The 17911-nt window shown below is 39.5% G+C and overlaps 3 protein-coding genes across 8 annotated transcripts in view; 2 read left to right on the forward strand and 1 right to left on the reverse strand.

The window, feature by feature from the left end:
* The first annotated feature begins 850 nt into the window (after window positions 1-850).
* lrrc39 (leucine rich repeat containing 39) lies at window positions 851-7675 on the forward strand. Its single transcript, XM_017701281.2, has 9 exons — window positions 851-1116; window positions 2292-2479; window positions 3119-3224; window positions 3318-3474; window positions 3586-3722; window positions 4851-4996; window positions 5253-5405; window positions 7114-7253; window positions 7394-7675. Exons 2-9 carry the CDS (start codon window positions 2352-2354, stop codon window positions 7465-7467), a joined length of 1041 nt encoding a protein of 346 aa, XP_017556770.1. The 5' UTR covers window positions 851-1116; window positions 2292-2351; the 3' UTR covers window positions 7468-7675.
* trmt13 (tRNA methyltransferase 13 homolog) lies at window positions 5660-15422 on the reverse strand. Of its 3 annotated transcripts, XM_017701280.2 has the most exons (12): window positions 15287-15422; window positions 15077-15126; window positions 14667-14733; window positions 14470-14532; window positions 13548-13617; window positions 12207-12313; window positions 11970-12137; window positions 10093-10165; window positions 9861-9935; window positions 9350-9764; window positions 9060-9264; window positions 5660-7670 (listed from the first exon to the last, which is right to left on the reverse strand). In XM_017701280.2, exons 1-11 carry the CDS (start codon window positions 15419-15421, stop codon window positions 9096-9098), a joined length of 1392 nt encoding a protein of 463 aa, XP_017556769.1. In that variant the 5' UTR covers window position 15422; the 3' UTR covers window positions 5660-7670; window positions 9060-9095. The 3 variants fall into 3 exon arrangements, with proteins under 3 accessions (XP_017556769.1, XP_037401299.1, XP_017556768.1); XM_037545402.1 differs by having other exon boundaries at window positions 5660-9264; window positions 11970-12113; XM_017701279.2 differs by having other exon boundaries at window positions 5660-9264.
* A 601-nt stretch (window positions 15423-16023) lies between these two features.
* Window positions 16024-17911, forward strand: part of osbpl1a (oxysterol binding protein-like 1A) — a 38931-nt gene continuing 37043 nt past the window's right edge. For 3 of the 4 annotated variants that reach the window (XM_017701282.2, XM_017701286.2, XM_017701285.2), the window contains exon 1: window positions 16024-16335. The gene's annotated coding sequence lies outside the window, so the exon portion shown is untranslated. The remainder of the gene's footprint in view (window positions 16336-17911) is intronic. The other variant, XM_017701283.2, reaches the window with a different exon arrangement.

Raw genomic sequence — 17911 nt, forward strand, 5'->3', positions numbered from 1 at the left:
GACATGCTGTATTTAAACACGTTCACTGAAATATTCAGTTTAGAATGCGTTTTAATAAGGGAATCTATATTGAAGCAGCACATACATAAACACCAAAAACAGATTTTATCTTGTCCTAGGTCCTGGGAATTCAAGATCGTGGGAATATAGGACCTTGGGAAAATAGAATCCCGGCAATGTTGGACTTTGGAAAAATGTCTTACTGGGAATGAACAAATTTGGGAAAATAGGGTCCTGGGAATATAGGACTTTGGGAAAACAGAATTACGGTAATACAGGAGAAAATAGGATCTTGCGAATATAGGAATTTCAGAATATAGGGTCCATGGAATATGGGATTTTGTGAAGATAGGATTTTGGGACATAAATGACTATTACTACTACACATTTTGTAGATTTTCTCAGTGAAAATCCTCTGGAGAGAAGAAATATAAAATGTAAAATGTGCCATAACTTTTGCACAGGCCACGCTTTATGTTAGATATGTTAAATTCAGCAAACAGTAACTGTTCGTTTAAAATGTGCAGAGGTGTGTTTTCTGTAGAGGACGCGTGAACTTTTCACCCAGAACATTTGACCGGTGATACCCAAACTTTTGAATCATGTTATGATTGTTAAATAATTATATTTCTAAGTTCAAATACAGGCCAGATTGGAAAGCTTAGACTAGTTCAGGGATGTAGACTAAATGTCTCTGCAGTCACATGATGCCTGCTATGCTTATGAGCTCACTTGACTGCCAGAGCCTGTCGGAGATACTGTCCATTGTTGATCTGGCTATGCCTGCTCCATTTATTGGGGGTCTTTTTGCAGCCGTGTGTGTCAGGAGGCAGCTGCTTTTGTGCCAGCACTGCCATGTGACCTCACTATTCCCAGTGTTGGCTCTAAATTTAGACCTTGGCCAGAGTTACTCTTCATGTGGGAACACCAATGACAAACACCATCAGGATAATTGCTTTTTAAGCAAAGCTGGCACTTCTTTCCACACTTTGGGACTGTTAAGGGAATTTTGGTGCCAGTGTAACATTGATGAGATCTGTGTGCAACCAGAGAGAACAATTCAGGACTGGAAATGTCAAGAGACAACGCAGAAACTGAGCTGAGCTGATGAGAGAGGTAAGTGCTGCTGTCTTTCTCAGCTGTCTTTAAATGTTACAACAGCAGTAGATTTGATTTTAGTAGACTATAAACAGCTTAACCATCTTTATTTTGTGTAGTATGAGTTTTATAGCTCCATTTCCATTTAGTATAAGCTTGTCTGCTGTGTTAAAGAGCCCCTATCCTGCATTCTTACGTGTTTTATTTATGTCCCCCTGAGGTTCACTTAGGATACTTGTCATCTTATGCACCATAAACAACCGTAATTCATTTTTACTTTCTTACTGCACCTTTAAGACAAATACATGTAAATGATCTCTCTTCTGATTGGCTGCTTTATGCACAAAGCACCCCAGGCCGAAACACTCCTTATAACACCAGCATGAATGGGCGGAGCTTAACTGCTGTAGGATGTATGTAAATGATAATAATAATAAGCGGCAGCTTAAACTGCTTTACAGATGAATGATTTTGCGACATCCGCTGAGAAATATCTGACACACAGCTGGTCAGTCTGTGTACGGAGCCTTGATCATCAGAAGGAAAGGAAATGTATAACTGGGTGTCGTCAGCACAGCTATGAAAATGTATATTATGTTTCCTAATGACATCACTTAGAGGCAGCATGTACAAATAGAAAAGCAAAGGCCCTGAAACTGAACCTTGCGGCACTCCACAAGGAATGACAAATCTTTTTGATGAATGATTTCCTATTGAAACCATGAACCGGCTATTGCCTTAACATGATTTAAACCACTCTAAAACTGTGCCCGAGAAGCTGACCCAGCCTTCAAGACACTGGATTCAAATCTTGTGGTCAACAGTATCAAAGGCTGCACTAAGATCTAATAAAAGCTAAAATTTTGTGCATCAGCGCTGAGCCTGAGGTCATTCATAACATGAATCAATGCTGTCTCAGTACTGCGGTTAGAATGAATTGGTTTTTATGATGTCACAAAGAAATGGGCAGCTTAGTGTCCATGTATGGTCTGTGAAGTGAACTATTTCATTGGAAACAATGTGTACATACTCAATCAAACCCATTCATTCTTTTTATGAATTAGCAATTTTAGTATATTTTCATTATATTGGGCCCTTTAGCATTCATTATAGTTCCTATAAAATGTTTTAGTAATGAAGAGCACATTCTGAGGTCACACGCTCTTGTCTTTTTATTGTACCCCTCTGCTTAGTAACGCACAGCAGAGCTCCAGTGGTCACCGTGGGGGGAAGTGCACGTGTGCAGGGTCCTCATGACCGGGGTGACGGTGTGCTTTGGGACGGTGAACTCCATCAAGGCTCTGTGGGAGACGAGGATAAACAAGAGCAAGGATGATCTGAAGAGAGAGAAGGAGCAGAGGGAGAGGGCAGCAGTGGGACGGTGAGTGATGCTCATCCCTTCACCTTCAAACCGCAGCCAAGGAGTCGGTCAGTCAGTCAGGTTTCTTTCTAGTGTTACAGCAGCTTTCTCCAGTCTTCAGCTGATGAGGTGGCGTTTTAGAGCGTTGAAGGCCAGAAATGGGCAGTGACTACTTATATTCACTCATTTACATGGACTTAAGTGATGTGCTTTCAAATGATCACTATACTTGTACTAGTGTTTTTCGCAAGGAAAATAATCTACGTTTTTAAGTCACAGCCGCCAATTTTCTAATTTGGTTTTAAAGGGCAATTCCACCATATCTTTCAAAGTTCCTGCTTAATGTAAACAAAGTCATCCAGAGTGGTTTGTGAAACACTCCATTCGTAGAGAATCAGAACGGAAAGACATCTGAAGCATTTAATGCCACTAAAAAAGCTACCTCAAAGCATTATGACTCGAAATGGTTGTGAACATGTTTGCTGATGTGTGACATCATTTCATGTTAAGTTTTTATATAAAAGCACAAAAGCATAAAACTTTGCAGAAGAATGGGTTTACATAAATAAAGCAAGCATTTCCGTCCTACTGAACCTGAAAATAACACTGAAAGCTATAACTAGTAGCTGTTTTCATTCTGGCCCTTCATCTCTGACACAGGCTGGCAGGAGCATGGGAGGACAGGATCACCTTGGCCAAATTAAAGGAAAAAGTGGTGACGGAGGATGGGAGGGTCATCCTACGCATTGAAAAGGAAGAATGGACGGTACTATGTAACCCTCTGAAGTTCTGAACTACTTGTTTCATGCTCCACTATGTTGCTTTTCCCACATAGCATTTCACAGATGTCCTGTTACAGACTCTCCCTCCAGCGCTGGTCCAGCTCACTCACATTCAGGAGTGGCAGCTGCACCGGACAGGCCTTCAGAAGATCCCCCGCTTCATCTCCAGCTTCCAGGGCCTCATCGTGCTGGACCTTTCTCGCAACTCAATCACAGAAATCCCTAAAGAAATAGGTTAGTGTGCTGTGTAGAGTCCTGCGTTACCTCTCCTTCATCTAAGTCTACCACTGAGCTTTCATACTGCCATGAAAATGAATGGAAAGTGCTGGATGGTCTCCTCTGCAGGTAAATTAACTCGGTTACGAGAGCTCCTAGTGAGCTATAACAGGCTGAGCTGTGTGCCAGAGGAGCTGAGCAGCTGTGAGAGTCTGGAGAAGCTGGAACTGGCAATGAACTCAGATATGGACGAGCTGCCTGAGCAGGTATAATGAAACAGGCCAGTGCTCCGACTGCATCCACTAGCTTAATTGCATACTATATATTCAGTGTAAGATCCTACTTTTAAAGGGGCATTTCACAGATTTGTAACTTTTCTGCATAATTAAATGGTGATGTAAACAGTAATTCAGAGTGGTTTGAGGTGAAATGAAAAAGTAGTTCTAGAGAAACTTCAGAGTCAGAATTTTTCATAGTGGTGGTGATAGGAACCGGATGTCTGAAGATCTTAAAGGGAAACTCCGTCATTTTTCAAAATGTCTGCATAATTACATGGTTGAGATGTAAACAGTCATTCTGAATGGTTTGGTGTGAAAGGCTCTGTTCTAGAGAAACTTATCAAGCCAGAATTGTTCACAGTGGTGGTGACAGGTTCTGGACATCCACCTCCAAAAGCTCCCTCACACAGTTATTACATGAAATAGTTTATGTTAAAATTGTGGCCTTAATGTAGTAGACATTGTGACTCCTGGTTCCTATCACCACCATTGTAAAGAAGTCAAGCAGTCAGTAATCAGAGTCAGTAAGCTTCTCTACAATGTACAATTTCTCATGAAAACACTCTGAATGATTCGTTTGCATATTAATCATGTAGACATTTTTAAAAAAAACTGGTGGAGTTTCCCTTTAGAGCCTCTGAAAGCTCACTCACAGAAAACTATTAGATGAAATGGTGACGAGTATGTCGCCTGACATCTGAGACACTGTTTTATGATAGTTTAGAGATTACACTTTGGCCTAAAACACATTTTTTAGACCTATTTATGGAAGAGAATTACAGGGTTTTGAAAGGTAAAATAGTCCCCCCAGATTTTTTTAAAAGTACAACCATTATTGTATCATTATTGCCATCACATATAAAAGCTCAGAAGACACATATAAGTTCACTAGTGATTTTGGATAGTAAATAAAATGGCTATATTTGTGTTACAGTATCACAACCCTGGGTTCCCATCACCACCACTGAAAAGAAATTTCTCTGCAATAAAACATTTCACATCAAGCCACTCAATCACTTTGTTTGCACTTCAACCATTAAATTATGCACAAAGTTTCCAGAATCTACAAATTTTTGTTGTTTCTAATATTCACAAAGGAAAATCTTGGTTCCGCAGCTCAGCAATCTTAAGAAACTGTACCACCTGGACCTCTCCATGAACCAATTCACCACAATCCCCGAGTGCGTGGTGAGTCTCCCTGCCCTGGAGTGGTTGGACATGGGAGGGAACAGGCTGGACAGATTACCAGATGACATCCACAGGTACCGTCGTTAACTATGTTTATTCACCATTAAACCCAACTCAGCTCTTCTCCTCTAGATCTATAAGGTTTAGCCACAGTTTACTGTTAGAGACTCCAACATCAAGACCCTCAGAGTCAGGTCAGATAAGGAGTCTCTAAACTCTCTGCAGGACGGAGATCTCTACAGTCAGTGCTAACATCCTTTATTTGAACCAACTGCTGGGTATGCAGTTTTAAATAATCCGTCACAATTGTGTTATATTTTCATGATCCAGGATGGAGAAGTTACACACACTGTGGCTACAGAGGAACGAGCTGGAGTATCTGCCAGACAACATTAGCCGCATGCCCAGTCTGGACACACTGGTGCTCAGTAAGAACAAGCTAAGGGACATCCCTCCACTGATGGAGGACATGACAAACCTCAGGTGACGCAGTTTTCTACGTCTACTTAAAAATAAAGGTGCAAAAAGCGTCCTTTGGAGCGACGCCAGAGAAGAAACACCCTTCTTTTGAACCCTAAGCTGTTGAATACGTTATAAAAATGAATAATTCAACTGTGTAAATCAAACCCTTCCAATGAAAAATCTTATATTCACCATCCCACCTTTTTTGGATTATCAGTTGTTTTGTTTACCACTTTATTTTATACAACCTTTTACATCAAAAAGCCAAACAATGCTTTATGTTTTAGTGACCCCTTTATTTTAATAGAGAATCAATCGATGCCATACCAGACAAAAAATATCACATAATACCGTTTTTCACCGCAAGGGCTTTCTATAAAACTACCTTTGGATTTAAGGCTGAGAAACTAAAATGTTAACTAAGGACCTTAAGTGTTCAGGTGAGGGTGAAGAACCTAAAGCAAGAAACATTTAGGCACCGTTGCATTTAAGTCTTTTGATTTGAAATGCTTCTAGTCAGAATTGTTCACAGTGGTAGTGATAGGAACCACATGTCAAAAACGTTCCAAGGCCTATAGAAGCCCCCTCACATAAAGTAATTAGGTAAAATATTCATGAATATGCAGGCTGCAGATTCTGATCATAATCGGATTTCTGCGGTTAACTGATTATTCAAATGGTCATATAAACAGCACTCTGATTTCCTAGATAGGATTAAGAATTCTGATAGAGAGAGCTGGGATTTTAGCTCAGTGGTCAGATTTCTCAGTGCAGGTGGACTCTTACTCTGATTTCTTTCGGATTTCTCAGACTGCGTATGGGTGGATGAGACTGCTGTACCGGAATTAAGCGAGCACTGCTGCCGCGAGACACAGCAAAACAGTTTTAGAGCAATGCTGAAACCAAATACATGCTTAACGAGAGAAAGGATTTAAAAATTCATCTTCTAGATGATGTATGTTCATATTTTCCGGTAAAGTGGCGTGAAAAAAAAAAACAGCTGTCATAAAGTTTGAGCTATACATTTACATCACGTCTTCTTCTGTGAGTTTATTGGCTGGTTGCAAAGCAGAAATCTGATTACTGCTTACGCAAGTCAGACCTGAGGTTTCCCATTATCTGATTACTCAAGTGCAGGTAAACACGTTGATTGGATTACTGACAAAAAATGATTTTCTGCAGTTATGAGATTATTGAATGCATGTAAACGCACTCACTGACTTTGGCCTAGAGACTTTCATGAGGGAGAGATACTTGTAGGGAGCTGTGGGGCAAATTAGTCCTCAGAAAATTTTGTTTTCAGATAAATCACAATTTCACCATTATCAACATTACATATTAAAACTCGCAAGACACGCATAGGTTCACTGGTGGTTCTGGATAGTAAATAAAATGGCTATATTTATGTTGTAAACATCACAAACTCTGGTTCCTATCTGCACCACTGTAAACAATTCTGAGTCCGTTTCTCTACCATTTCACATCAAACCTCATCTTAACAACTGAAATTGGTGGAGTTCCTCTTTGCAGCTTAGCATTGGTTTCGGTGAGAATATCTTTTATATCATTTCATTTATTTCTTATTGAACTTTTGGGCTTCATGCAAGAACAATACAGACAAAAGCTCCCATGTTGACAGATTCTAGACAGAAGCCGAGCGAATTCCAATTTTATTGATGAATAAAAAGAATCATGTATAAATGAAGGTTTTACGATGGTTTTTTGGCAGGTTTGTAAATTTCAGAGACAATCCGCTGACCTACGACGTGTCTCTGCCAGATGTGAAAGAGGACGTGGACGAAGAGGACGACAGGGAAATGTTTGGCCGAGAGTTCATGCACCACTACATCCACGAGGCCCGCAAAAGAGGTTACGCTATACTCAATGTGCACCGTGCGCACAAATTCTAAAAGTTTTCATACAAAAATGACAAAATAAAAATAAGTATAATAAAATAAAGCTAAAATGAAAATGCCTGTGAATAAACCTGATTTCAATCTGTGTTTCAGATTCCCAGACTTATACCTCTGTGCTAAATGTGACGCTGGATGGTGGTTTAGAGATCACTGCGTCGTCACTGTGACGTCCTGCATGCCACCGTCTGCTCTGCTCTTTCGTCCAAGGTGGCCTGTCCTGTTCCATCTGTCCTGCACGTCCTGTAAAGCCTCTTCTGCATTTTGCCTCTCTAGTCAGTGCACTAGGGGGCGCCATACTGCTAATTGTGCTGTTGTGTCTGCTTACTGTGCCAGCTGCTGCCCGTCTGTCCAAATGTTCATGGCAAAAGAACTGAACAAAAAAAAAAAACAATATTTAGTCACTGTCATAACAAAGTCCTCATGTCTCAGAAAAGGACACCTTAAAATATGATTTTTCCATTTATAAATGTAGTTTCTGATTTTAATATATGCCAATGTAACAAGTCATTTTGGACTATTTCTATTAGTCCTTTCATTATGAAAGTTCCACGCAGTAAACCTCTAAAGTTGTGTGTTCTCATGTCCATTGAAAGAACTTGATGTCTAAGCTGTTCTTCTCTATGGAACAAATGGAAGGCCATGCGGTAAACACACGTTCCAAAGCTGATGCATTTTGTTCTGCGTACACTTTTCCCTTTGCACGTCACTGGACCCTCTGACTTGAGAGGTCATTTAGCAGTCGAACTATACATAATGCTACAAGCAAGCCAACACTGTTGTGCACTGAAATGACATCACATGAAAGTAAGTCCAATTCTGTACTTTAACTCCATTTTAAACCAATTCCAGCTACACAAACTGTGAGCTAGAAATGCCAAAGCATCTTAACTATCACACTGGACAAAGCTTGCGAGGGGTATTTTGGAGAGGTTGTCAGTTTCATGTCATCTGTTTGAGCAGTAGCATTAACTTGCATATAACAGTACTCATTTTTGACTACTTAAAGCTGCACTATGTAAGGTTCACATTGCGTGTTGTGCTTCAGACCCCTTCCCCGAGTAGATGAATCTGATGATTGCGATCAAGCTGAAAGAGTATTCGAGAGAACTCGATCAAAACTTGGTGAAGGACGTGTCTTCTGAGGAAGAGAGTGAATTATCTACTATCGTCATTATCTCTTCATCATTAATGTTGATTTTGCATGCGAGACCCAATCGTTGAGCCGGGCCTTCTTCTTGAGCCTGTGTCTGCGACGTTAATGCGGAAAGATGTATGTCGTGGTCAGAAAACACAAAAACCTTCTGACTTTTAAATGATTCCTTAAGGCTTTGGGGATTTACATGGTGACACGTAGCAGCACATGAAGACCATATTTTAGCATTTTTTTTATTTCGCTCCCGACTGAGTAATGATACTTCTTTCAATCATACAGACCGCAGATTTAAGAACCTCAGAATTCAGAGGATCTAGTAAAATTTGAAATAAAACGTATGTAGGATAAAACATACCAGCTTTGGAACATTTTTGTTGTCAATTTTCGCAAATGCTGTTCACTTTTCCCCTTAGAGAACACCAGCTTAGACTCAGAATTCCTTATATGGGCACAAATAAGACTACAAAATGATGACACGGCTTCAGAAGTCTATATAAAGCGCAACTGCCATTTAAAAAAAAAAAAGAGCTACAAATGGAGTTCTGAGGTTTTGAGATGACAGCAACAATATGCTCTTTTCTGCATTTATGTAATGTTTGTATGTACGTGTAATGCCTGTTTCCAGCATTAGGGGGCAGGATGTTAGACAGGAACAGCAGTCAGAAGCACATTCTCTAAAGACACGTCTCTGGTGGTGTAATATCTAAGGTTGGACTTGAAGCCTCTTCGCTGAAGGTAGTGCAGCCTGCCATGGTCGATCAGCATCTTGCACAGGCGTCCAATGTGCTCTCGCTCCTCTGCTGACACAGCACTAACAGGGAACAGAGATTCAACAGTTATCAAGAAGACAATGACCCCAGCAAGTCTGCGGAGTGTATTTGCTGAGCCTTACTGACCTGTTAAGGTTATCAGGTACTGTCTCATCACTCCCGTCATGCTCAGCCTGTTCTTCTTCGTCTTCTGTTATGCTGACATTCTCTTGTAGGGATTTCTTGTGGGCATGGCTAACTCGACTCATGCCACAAGTAGCCCAGCTGGACATGCGCTGGAAAGCAGCAAACTCTCTAGGTCCGAGGCCTCGTTCTCTGAAGAACTCCTTCCCCACGTAATGCTTCCAGTCACAGCGATGGTGACAGCACAGGGCAATGGCAACTCCTGATACTGCAAGTTGTCCTCTAATTTCTTTGTCGTCTGCTGGGATATCGGGCGCCGTTTCCTCCTCGGCTCGCTCACTCAGCTTTATACGCTTAGTGGGGGGCTGACTGTCTTTATCTTTAAGGCCATGCTCAAATAAACATCTCAGAGCCAAGTCTGTGTGTAGAGAAAGAAATCCGGTAAGAGCTTACAAGGAAAAAGCAAATAACGTGAACGTCAGAATTATCGGAAGAGGTCATATTCCCTTCTCACCAGTTGCTGCACCACACAGGTGTTTACCCACTGCAATCACAGGAAGCCCCTTTTCTCTCAAAATGGGAACTTTTCCTATAGAGGTTTATGGGAAAGAACAAGAGTGTCACATTTATTTCCATCCATCCATCCATCCGTCTGTCCGTTCACTCTTTGGCATCACCAGGAATAAACAAACTTCAGCAATCAACTCCGGTTTGTCATGTGCGGGTGAGACTGCCAAGTCACTTACTTAAGTCAAGGTGCTGAATATCAACTTGCAGCCTGTCAAATGCTGAGTCTGTGTTTTTGTGTTTGCCATCTACCTTAACAAACAAGAAAATAGCATTTTAGCAAGAAAAACAGAGCTGATCACATTTCACACGTTAAAATGAGCCTTGAGGAAAATAAAGAAAGCCCAGTGCGCCCATCGGTAAGCCCACGCTTCTCTTTCCTCACGCTTACATACCATCTAGAGTAGAGGTGGGAGGTATGGCAAAAAGGTGATAACATGATACTTCAAGAAGTTGTCATGCTATGTCATAACATTATGTAAGAACGCTGTCATAATGTTTATAATTTAAATCGATAGACAGACCACGTTATTAAACCCAGAGGGAAAGTCGTCCATTACAGCAGCACCAAGTAGAGCAATGAGCAAAATTATTTCCCTGCGCTATTATACAGATGCATAAATGAAAAAGGAGTAAAGATATATAACAAAATATGCTAAAACAACCATAAAATAGAATATGCAGTACAGAAATAAGTTAGTAAAATGAGTGTTCGCATGAATGTTGTGCAGGTGACAACGCAGTGTAGCATGCCATATGGCACGGAAACAATAACATACGCTAATAGTTGTGAAATATGGCTGGGTGTATAAACAAGTGACAGTGCAATATGCAAGGTTTATGGACGTATAAACAAAATGGCAGTGCATGGTAATGAGTAGAGAGATATAATGTCCAGCTGGTGCTCAGTACAGACAATAATGTCTCGCACAGTAACGACGTTGCACAGTGCAGATGATCTCCTGTATCCGTTACTCAATATTTGACATCTGATAGGCTGAAACAGAAAAAAGCAGTTCCACCTTTGAATATACTAGCAAAAATTAAAAGTACACTGATGTGTGTACAACACAGGGGTGGGAGATGTGGCAAGAATATGATATCACGATACCTAAAGACAATATTTTTTTTTTCACAATATTCGATACATATCACAATATTTTGGCACATAGACATAATGCAGTAGTGCCACATGTAAAAAACTGCCATCTAGAACTCAATTTCTTTAATATTTCACATTCTGTCCTGCACTAAAACTTAGTAAACAGGACTAATTATGTTCCTTACTAAAAAAAAACATTGTGTATCACGATAATGATAAAATAGTCATACTGACCATTTTCTAATTGAACATTTCACATACTTCGCTCGAAATTACTCCATTTGTAATGAAGCATTACAGAGCAGTTGGAAAGTTTCTCATAATAATAAATGTCATTCTGCCCAGCCCTCACATATAGTAGCTCCATAGTATTTATAATGGATGGAGATGTATTTTTTTGCATTCTGAACATCCACATTTTGAAACAAATAACACTCAAATATCCCAGTGAGACAATATTTGATGTTATTACGCATAAAACAACAAACACAGAAAGTATTAGCATGTCTTTACTGCAGACACCAGACTAAGAGGTGACCTAATAACTTGAACAAATTTGTGTAAAACCCAATATCAGAAATACTAAGTGTGGATATCTTCACATTAGAATAGCATTCTATATAGTTAATAACTAATAGTGTTCTAATACATATATATTTAAACTTAATTGGGTATTTAAATAAGGCTTTAGCTTATAGGTCTGTAACATACTGTTAGTTTGTGTTATGAAATGAGAGATGTTGAAATTGTGTCTCATGTAAAGTGTGCCCTTGTTTATATTGTTAAATTCGGACAAAATATACTTATAGTGCCTGTCAATATGCTTTGCCGCACCACCCAAATATAGCCTGTGTGTGGGAATCACTACACTGGTGCTCTAAATATCAATAAGCTTACCTACAGAACAAAAATTGGGCTAAAACAGCCCCTCATTCTAATTATTGTTATGCATACCTTAAACCGAGTGCTGGATCTCTCCACTAGCAGAAAGTGGACGTCCTCAGCTTTCTGAAGTGCGACATGAATCCAATGTGAAAGCTTCCCTTTTCCAGCACCAAACTCAACGTAGCACCTGTGAGGACCGAGCAGCTCCAACGCCTCCATATTCCCCAGGATTGAGGCCTGTTACAGACATATTATGACTTTCAACTTGACAAATGTTTTAGGAAGTTTAGTTGTTCTGATTATTACCTGTTGCTTGAGGTGTTTGAAAGCAAAGTTGCCATTTTTTGGATCGCTGAGAGCTTCATTTAGGGCTGGATGAGAGAGGATGCCACTGACAGGTTTGATGCTCAATCCTGAGAGAACACAAAGTGCAATGATCATGTTAATCATCTGGAGAAAGTCCAAAACATTTCCCAACACACTTATTACACTGAGCAGGTTTACATGCACTTTATAATCTAATAAGTGCAGAAAATCAGATTTTGTCAGTAATTTATTCAATGTATTTACATGGTTGTGGGTAATCAGGTAATGGAAAAAAATTGGGCACCCCAGATGTTAAGAAGAGCCATTAAATCAAAACACCTTGGGAGCCACAACATTTTATGTCTATTTCTTTTTGGTGTTCGAAAGTTTCTCTGGAAACCAGCTCGAGTGATGATGAATGCAAATAAGTCCATTCGTCTCTGAATCATTGATGTTTGTCTTAAATCTCTCTCTTTGCCATTTAGTTGGCTACTAGCTAGGTGAGACTGCTGTCTGCGTTGCTATGGTGACCAGCAGCCAGCCTTCAGGTTTAAATAGTGAACTAGAAGTTCTACACTAACTCCAGCATTTAAGACCATTTATTGTTAAAACTGTCGAACAATCAGCAGAGCTTTATTTTACTGCAAAGGAGGATCATTTTATTTTTATAATTCTGCTGTGGAGCCACAACAGAGCAGTAAAAGAGCCACATGTTGCCGACCCCTGATTTAGGTCTACATGAGTCAGACAGTTATCAAATGCTTTGCAATCTATCAATAAGCTCTCAGATGTTCAAACTTCATACCACATTTAAAAAAAACAAAACATGGGAGTTACTTTATTGGCACATATGAATATTAATTTACATTTACAGCATTTAGCAGACGCTCTTATCCAGAGCGACAATACACAGAGCATTCAACAATAAACTATAAAAACACAGTGCAATACAATAATATATGAAATATGATGTGAATATGAATGTAAATCATATAAAAGACTAAGCACATAGTTGCTTTCATCATTGCTCTAAAAGTGTTTTGTTGCCATTTTGTGGGTGCTGTGTGAAAGGCAGCTCTGTCCTTTGTTTGACTAAGAAAACTAAAATTCAGAGTATCTTTATCATCTGATGATGGCCCTAATCTGATCTAAGGAATTGGATTGTTCTGTTTACATAATGAATAAACTGACAAATGTCAAAATCTGATAATGATCGTATTATTGGTGATCATTTGTGCCTAAAAATCATATTAACTGGTGTTACAAGCTTCTATAAGCCTGGCTTTTTCCCCCAGAAAGATCACGAAGAGCATGATATAGTCAAAGGTGTGGCATCGTTACCTTGCAGGGCAGTCTTCATTCGCCCAATCAGGTCATCCAACTCCTCTTTGGTTCGATCGGCGATGGACACCTTTAGTTGATGACAGCATATTTATTAGTGAACACATGCACACATGTTAAGATTTAGGTGAAATGGGTGCGCGACACTCCAAAAACATAACATTATGACACTTAAAATGTTCATAAACACTTGTATTGAGATATATTCATAAACTAAATCTAAGGCTTGGAAAAATGCTGGAATAAAACGCACCAGTAAAACAGGGGCGCCAAATTTTAAAGGCTGCAAAAAACTGAATACAATGTTGCAGAAATAAACTACTTAAAAAGGTAAAAGAGAGAAAAAAAAACACAAATTAAAACAAAGTAAAACAAATAAATAACACAAATGTCATAATGGGCTGGCATCCTATCAGCTACTTGTTACTATACTAGGCAGTTATTATACACCATTTGTGGTTAGGATTGGGTGATATGGCAAAAAATCTCTAGTACTTTATATAAAAGCATTTTCATGATACACATCACAACATTTTGACAGAAAGACTGAATGGTCTCATGTTCCCACATTAAAAAACCTCCATAAAAACTATCAATGTAATACAAATATTATTTGTATTCAACATTACATGCTGTGCCACACTAAATCCAATAAACAGCAGCAATTGTGCTCTCATGCATTGCTCTTTACCTACTGATGGCATCCATGATCCATTGTTGCTGTCTACTAGGCTCTTAATCTGTCTGTTTTATGATCCATAATATGATCCACTAATCAGTGTTCTAAAAAGTACTAATGATATACTCAGAAAAGAGTACTGAGTACTGATACACACTTTATCACGGTAAGGATCATTACATTACCCGCTCTTAGGTATTGCATTAGGTGAAAGCCATTAATCATGTGTGTTGCAGTGGTCACCTCATCTACGGCATCCTCCTCTTCATTTATAGACCCAGCGTTGATGTCTTTTACATAGTAAACCTATTAGGAAAACCAAACAAGATCAGGAGACAGGATTAACTGGAGTAGTGATTGTGTCAGGCGCATGCAGGACGTTAAACAGAAGAATATGGTGGATAAGAAGTTCAGCATGAATGTAAGGATGTAGTACTCACAGGCTTGGGCTTCTCCTTTGAGTTGCACTTTTTCAGATGTTTCGCCAAACTGTCTTCAAACACAGTGCTGTCCAATGAGAAAAAGGGTCTTAACATAACAGCCTTGCTGCTACTAGTAGTGCTGGGTATCGAAATCCTTTTATGATAATAACAATGATTTCAACACTACTGAGGGCTAAAAAATCTAATTTAATTGAAGTCTTACCAGCAAAAGAAGATCTTAAAATAATAATGCAAACAAAAATAATTACATTTAGTGATGTAAGTTACTGTAAATTATATATATTTTTTGTTCACTTATTTATTTTTATATTTGCTAAATTGGCCTATGGTGACATTTGATTCTTGGCCTCCAAACAGTGAAGCACTTTTCCCTTCACAGTGATCTTCAGTGTGTGGTGTGACCTCACTGTTTAGGGTCCAGAGGGCAGGGGATCCTTTTCCTCTCGCTCTCTTTATCCTGGGAGACACAGAGACAGAAGATTAAGCAAACGCAGAGCAGGAGAAGCCCGCTGAGCTGAGGCAGCGCAGGTAAACACAGCGGCGAGCTACAGCTAACAGTTCACTCATCAGAGCTGCGCAGACACAGCGCAAACTCCGCGGTAAGCTGGCGCACGTACTGCATTCGCGTGTTCACCACAGAACGTTTTTCCACGTCCAACGACCATTTTACAGTAGCGTTTCTTTTTCACAACGTAAAAAGCGCATCTTCCAGGCAGAGGACCCGCCACACCGTCAGAAGCCGTTTCAGCCATGCTGCCAGACTGTCCCAGCTTCACGATTCAAAATAAAAGTCCCAGCTCGCACTGAGCTGAAACGTTGTTCAAACGTTAAAAGAGCGTTAAAAGAGATCAGTTTCCACTGTGACAGCCAGAGAAACACACAGAGTGCATTGAGAAGAAGGAGGCAGCTGGTCAGCTACGACTTTATGAATACATCAATGAATGAATGAAATAATTGATATATTTGAAGAAAACAGGTACGATCTGAAAACAAATCGTTGTACAGTGGCGCTTTTATTATTTTTTTCTTTAATTTAAAAAAATGTGATAAATAACAAAAACATTTAAATGAAGATGACAAATTCTTTCTACATATAAATAACAATATTGACATTATTACTATATCATATCATATCATCATACATTTCATCATACATTTGAACAGTTTAGGCTATTTCTGTTATTTATCATTCTAAGTGATGTTAATACTCATGCAAAGTCTATTAGGAGGAGATCGAGTTTTCTAAGAGGGGTCGATGTGGCTTTCAGTGTTTGATTTTCAGGTCGGCTTTTATTATGGCTTATTTTTTTCACAGTGCGGAAGGACGGTTTGTCCCGTGTTGACTCTGGTCAGCTGGGAGGAGGCTGGACCTGCTATTGGGCTGTAACGTTGGGTTACGCTGGTGGGCTGTGTTGGTGGTTTTAATTTGGTGTTTTGGTCCCATTTCCCCAGAGAACTTCGAGACCTGAGCGTCGTCCGTGCATGTCGGGTAATTGCGAGAGTGCAGCGCTCAGAAAAGCACATGCTGGTTCAGTTCTCTGTTCTCTGATCTCTGATCTCCAGCCTGAGGAAAGAAAAGATTATCTCATTCTCAGTTTCTCATCTTCAGCTGTCAGGATACACCTTCAGACGGAACCCAAAGCCATGTGTTAGACCTCAGAGCCCGGTAAGTCCTCAGTGTACGGATATAGAAACGGCATGTTCGGTTCCTCAGTGGACTTAATCCCAACTGCCCCATTCCTTCATTGATTTAGGCAGTAGGGTTTTCACAATGATGTGTTTGGGGCTGGAACAGAATAACAAACTGCACTTATTCTGTGTTTAAGCCGTAGGAAAAAGAGGACCTTTTAGCTTTCATTACAGTGAGGGTTTGTGTACTTTACTTGATATAGTTTACAGCAGTACTTGTATTCCTGAAGGGGAATTCCACCAAATTATCGAAATTTGTGCGTAATTGAGTCGTTGAGGTGTAAACAAAGTCACCCAGAGAGGTTTGATCAGTCACTCAAATCAGTCTGTATTTAACACCCCCCCCCCTTATATATACTTTATAGATTTATGACAGTAAATGCACAACAAAGATGACACTATCAACATAATACAAAAAAAAAAAACAGTAAATAAGACAGAATATTAACAAATCGAAAAATCTAATTAAACTATTTGGCATGTTAGCAATAAAAATAGATCAATTAATAATCTAAATTGTTTAAGAACAAAAATAAACCACAAAGTAATACAAAGTAGTAGCTTTTAGAAGCTTTAAACTTCGCCCTTTAAATGGCGATTTTCCTGACAAAGCTATATCAATACTCTAGACTAAGGAAAATTGTTGATAACTGATAGTGCTTTAACCTGATTTATTGTTATGATCATACAGATATCACTACACATGCCAAATGCTTTACCACTGCTGGTGTAACTTGGACGCAGTGTCAACAGCCTGACTGTTAAAGGGCCAATGCACTGCACTTCTTACTGAAGTAGACTTTCAACATTTGTGTGGATTTATGTGCCCAAATTCATAATATCATAATCATAATTCAGATCATAATTCATTTTTATGTTACCATTTGCCTAAATCTCTTTATCTCTTAGAATTAAACTGGCTGTTTTTGTCACAGTGCCTTTAAGACTGATATATGCAAATGAGTTCTGTTCTGATTAGCCTTCAAACTGCAGTCTGTCTCCTGCTCCTTGTAACTTAAATGTGGATTGGTGACTATATGTAAATGTAAAAGTGAACTTAAAATGGGCTGTTTTTGCAGCTTAGTCTCCACAAGTGGACTGTATGTGTTGGGGAATGACCAGAAACTTTAACAGTGTGTTCTACATCAAAACACCGTTTTTTTTATTTATTAAAAGAAGTAAGAACACTTCGGTTGTCCGTGATACAGACCCTTGTTTTGAAACAGCTTTGTCACAATAATGGTGAAGGAACATCCTTAGGCATCACCAGAACCAAACTGAGTGTTTACAAAAGTAGGCAGCCTGTCTAATGTATACCAAAGTGAGAAAGTAGAGAGAAGACTGGGTTTAGGCTGGGGATAATCTTACGGCGCATGATGAACACACCTCTGTAAGTCGGCCTGGCAGTTATTATCAGACAAAGGACGAATGAAAAAGGGCAGGTAGTTTATATTCACGTTATAGCCTTGATCTTTGTACTTTATCATAGTCTATAACAGAGGTCACTAACAGGTGGACCGCGCGGTCCGAGTCCGGACCCAGACGCTGTCCTA

Source organism: Pygocentrus nattereri, chromosome 15, assembly GCF_015220715.1.
Source record: "Pygocentrus nattereri isolate fPygNat1 chromosome 15, fPygNat1.pri, whole genome shotgun sequence".
Classification (NCBI taxonomy): domain Eukaryota; kingdom Metazoa; phylum Chordata; class Actinopteri; order Characiformes; family Serrasalmidae; genus Pygocentrus; species Pygocentrus nattereri.

Excerpts from the sequence above, each read along its gene's own strand:
- lrrc39 (XM_017701281.2), top strand. The coding sequence starts at position 2,352 with ATGACCGGGGTGACGGTGTGCTTTGGGACGGTGAACTCCATCAAGGCT. Across the intron at positions 2,480-3,118 it reads GAGAGGGCAGCAGTGGGACG|GCTGGCAGGAGCATGGGAGG; the intron begins GTGAGTGATGCT and ends TCTCTGACACAG. Across the intron at positions 3,723-4,850 it reads TGGACGAGCTGCCTGAGCAG|CTCAGCAATCTTAAGAAACT; the intron begins GTATAATGAAAC and ends TTGGTTCCGCAG.
- trmt13 (XM_017701280.2), bottom strand. The coding sequence starts at position 15,421 with ATGGCTGAAACGGCTTCTGACGGTGTGGCGGGTCCTCTGCCTGGAAGA. Across the intron at positions 14,734-15,076 it reads TGCCCTCTGGACCCTAAACA|CACTGTGTTTGAAGACAGTT; the intron begins GTGAGGTCACAC and ends CTCATTGGACAG. Across the intron at positions 9,936-10,092 it reads TATTCAGCACCTTGACTTAA|GAAAAGTTCCCATTTTGAGA; the intron begins GTAAGTGACTTG and ends AAACCTCTATAG.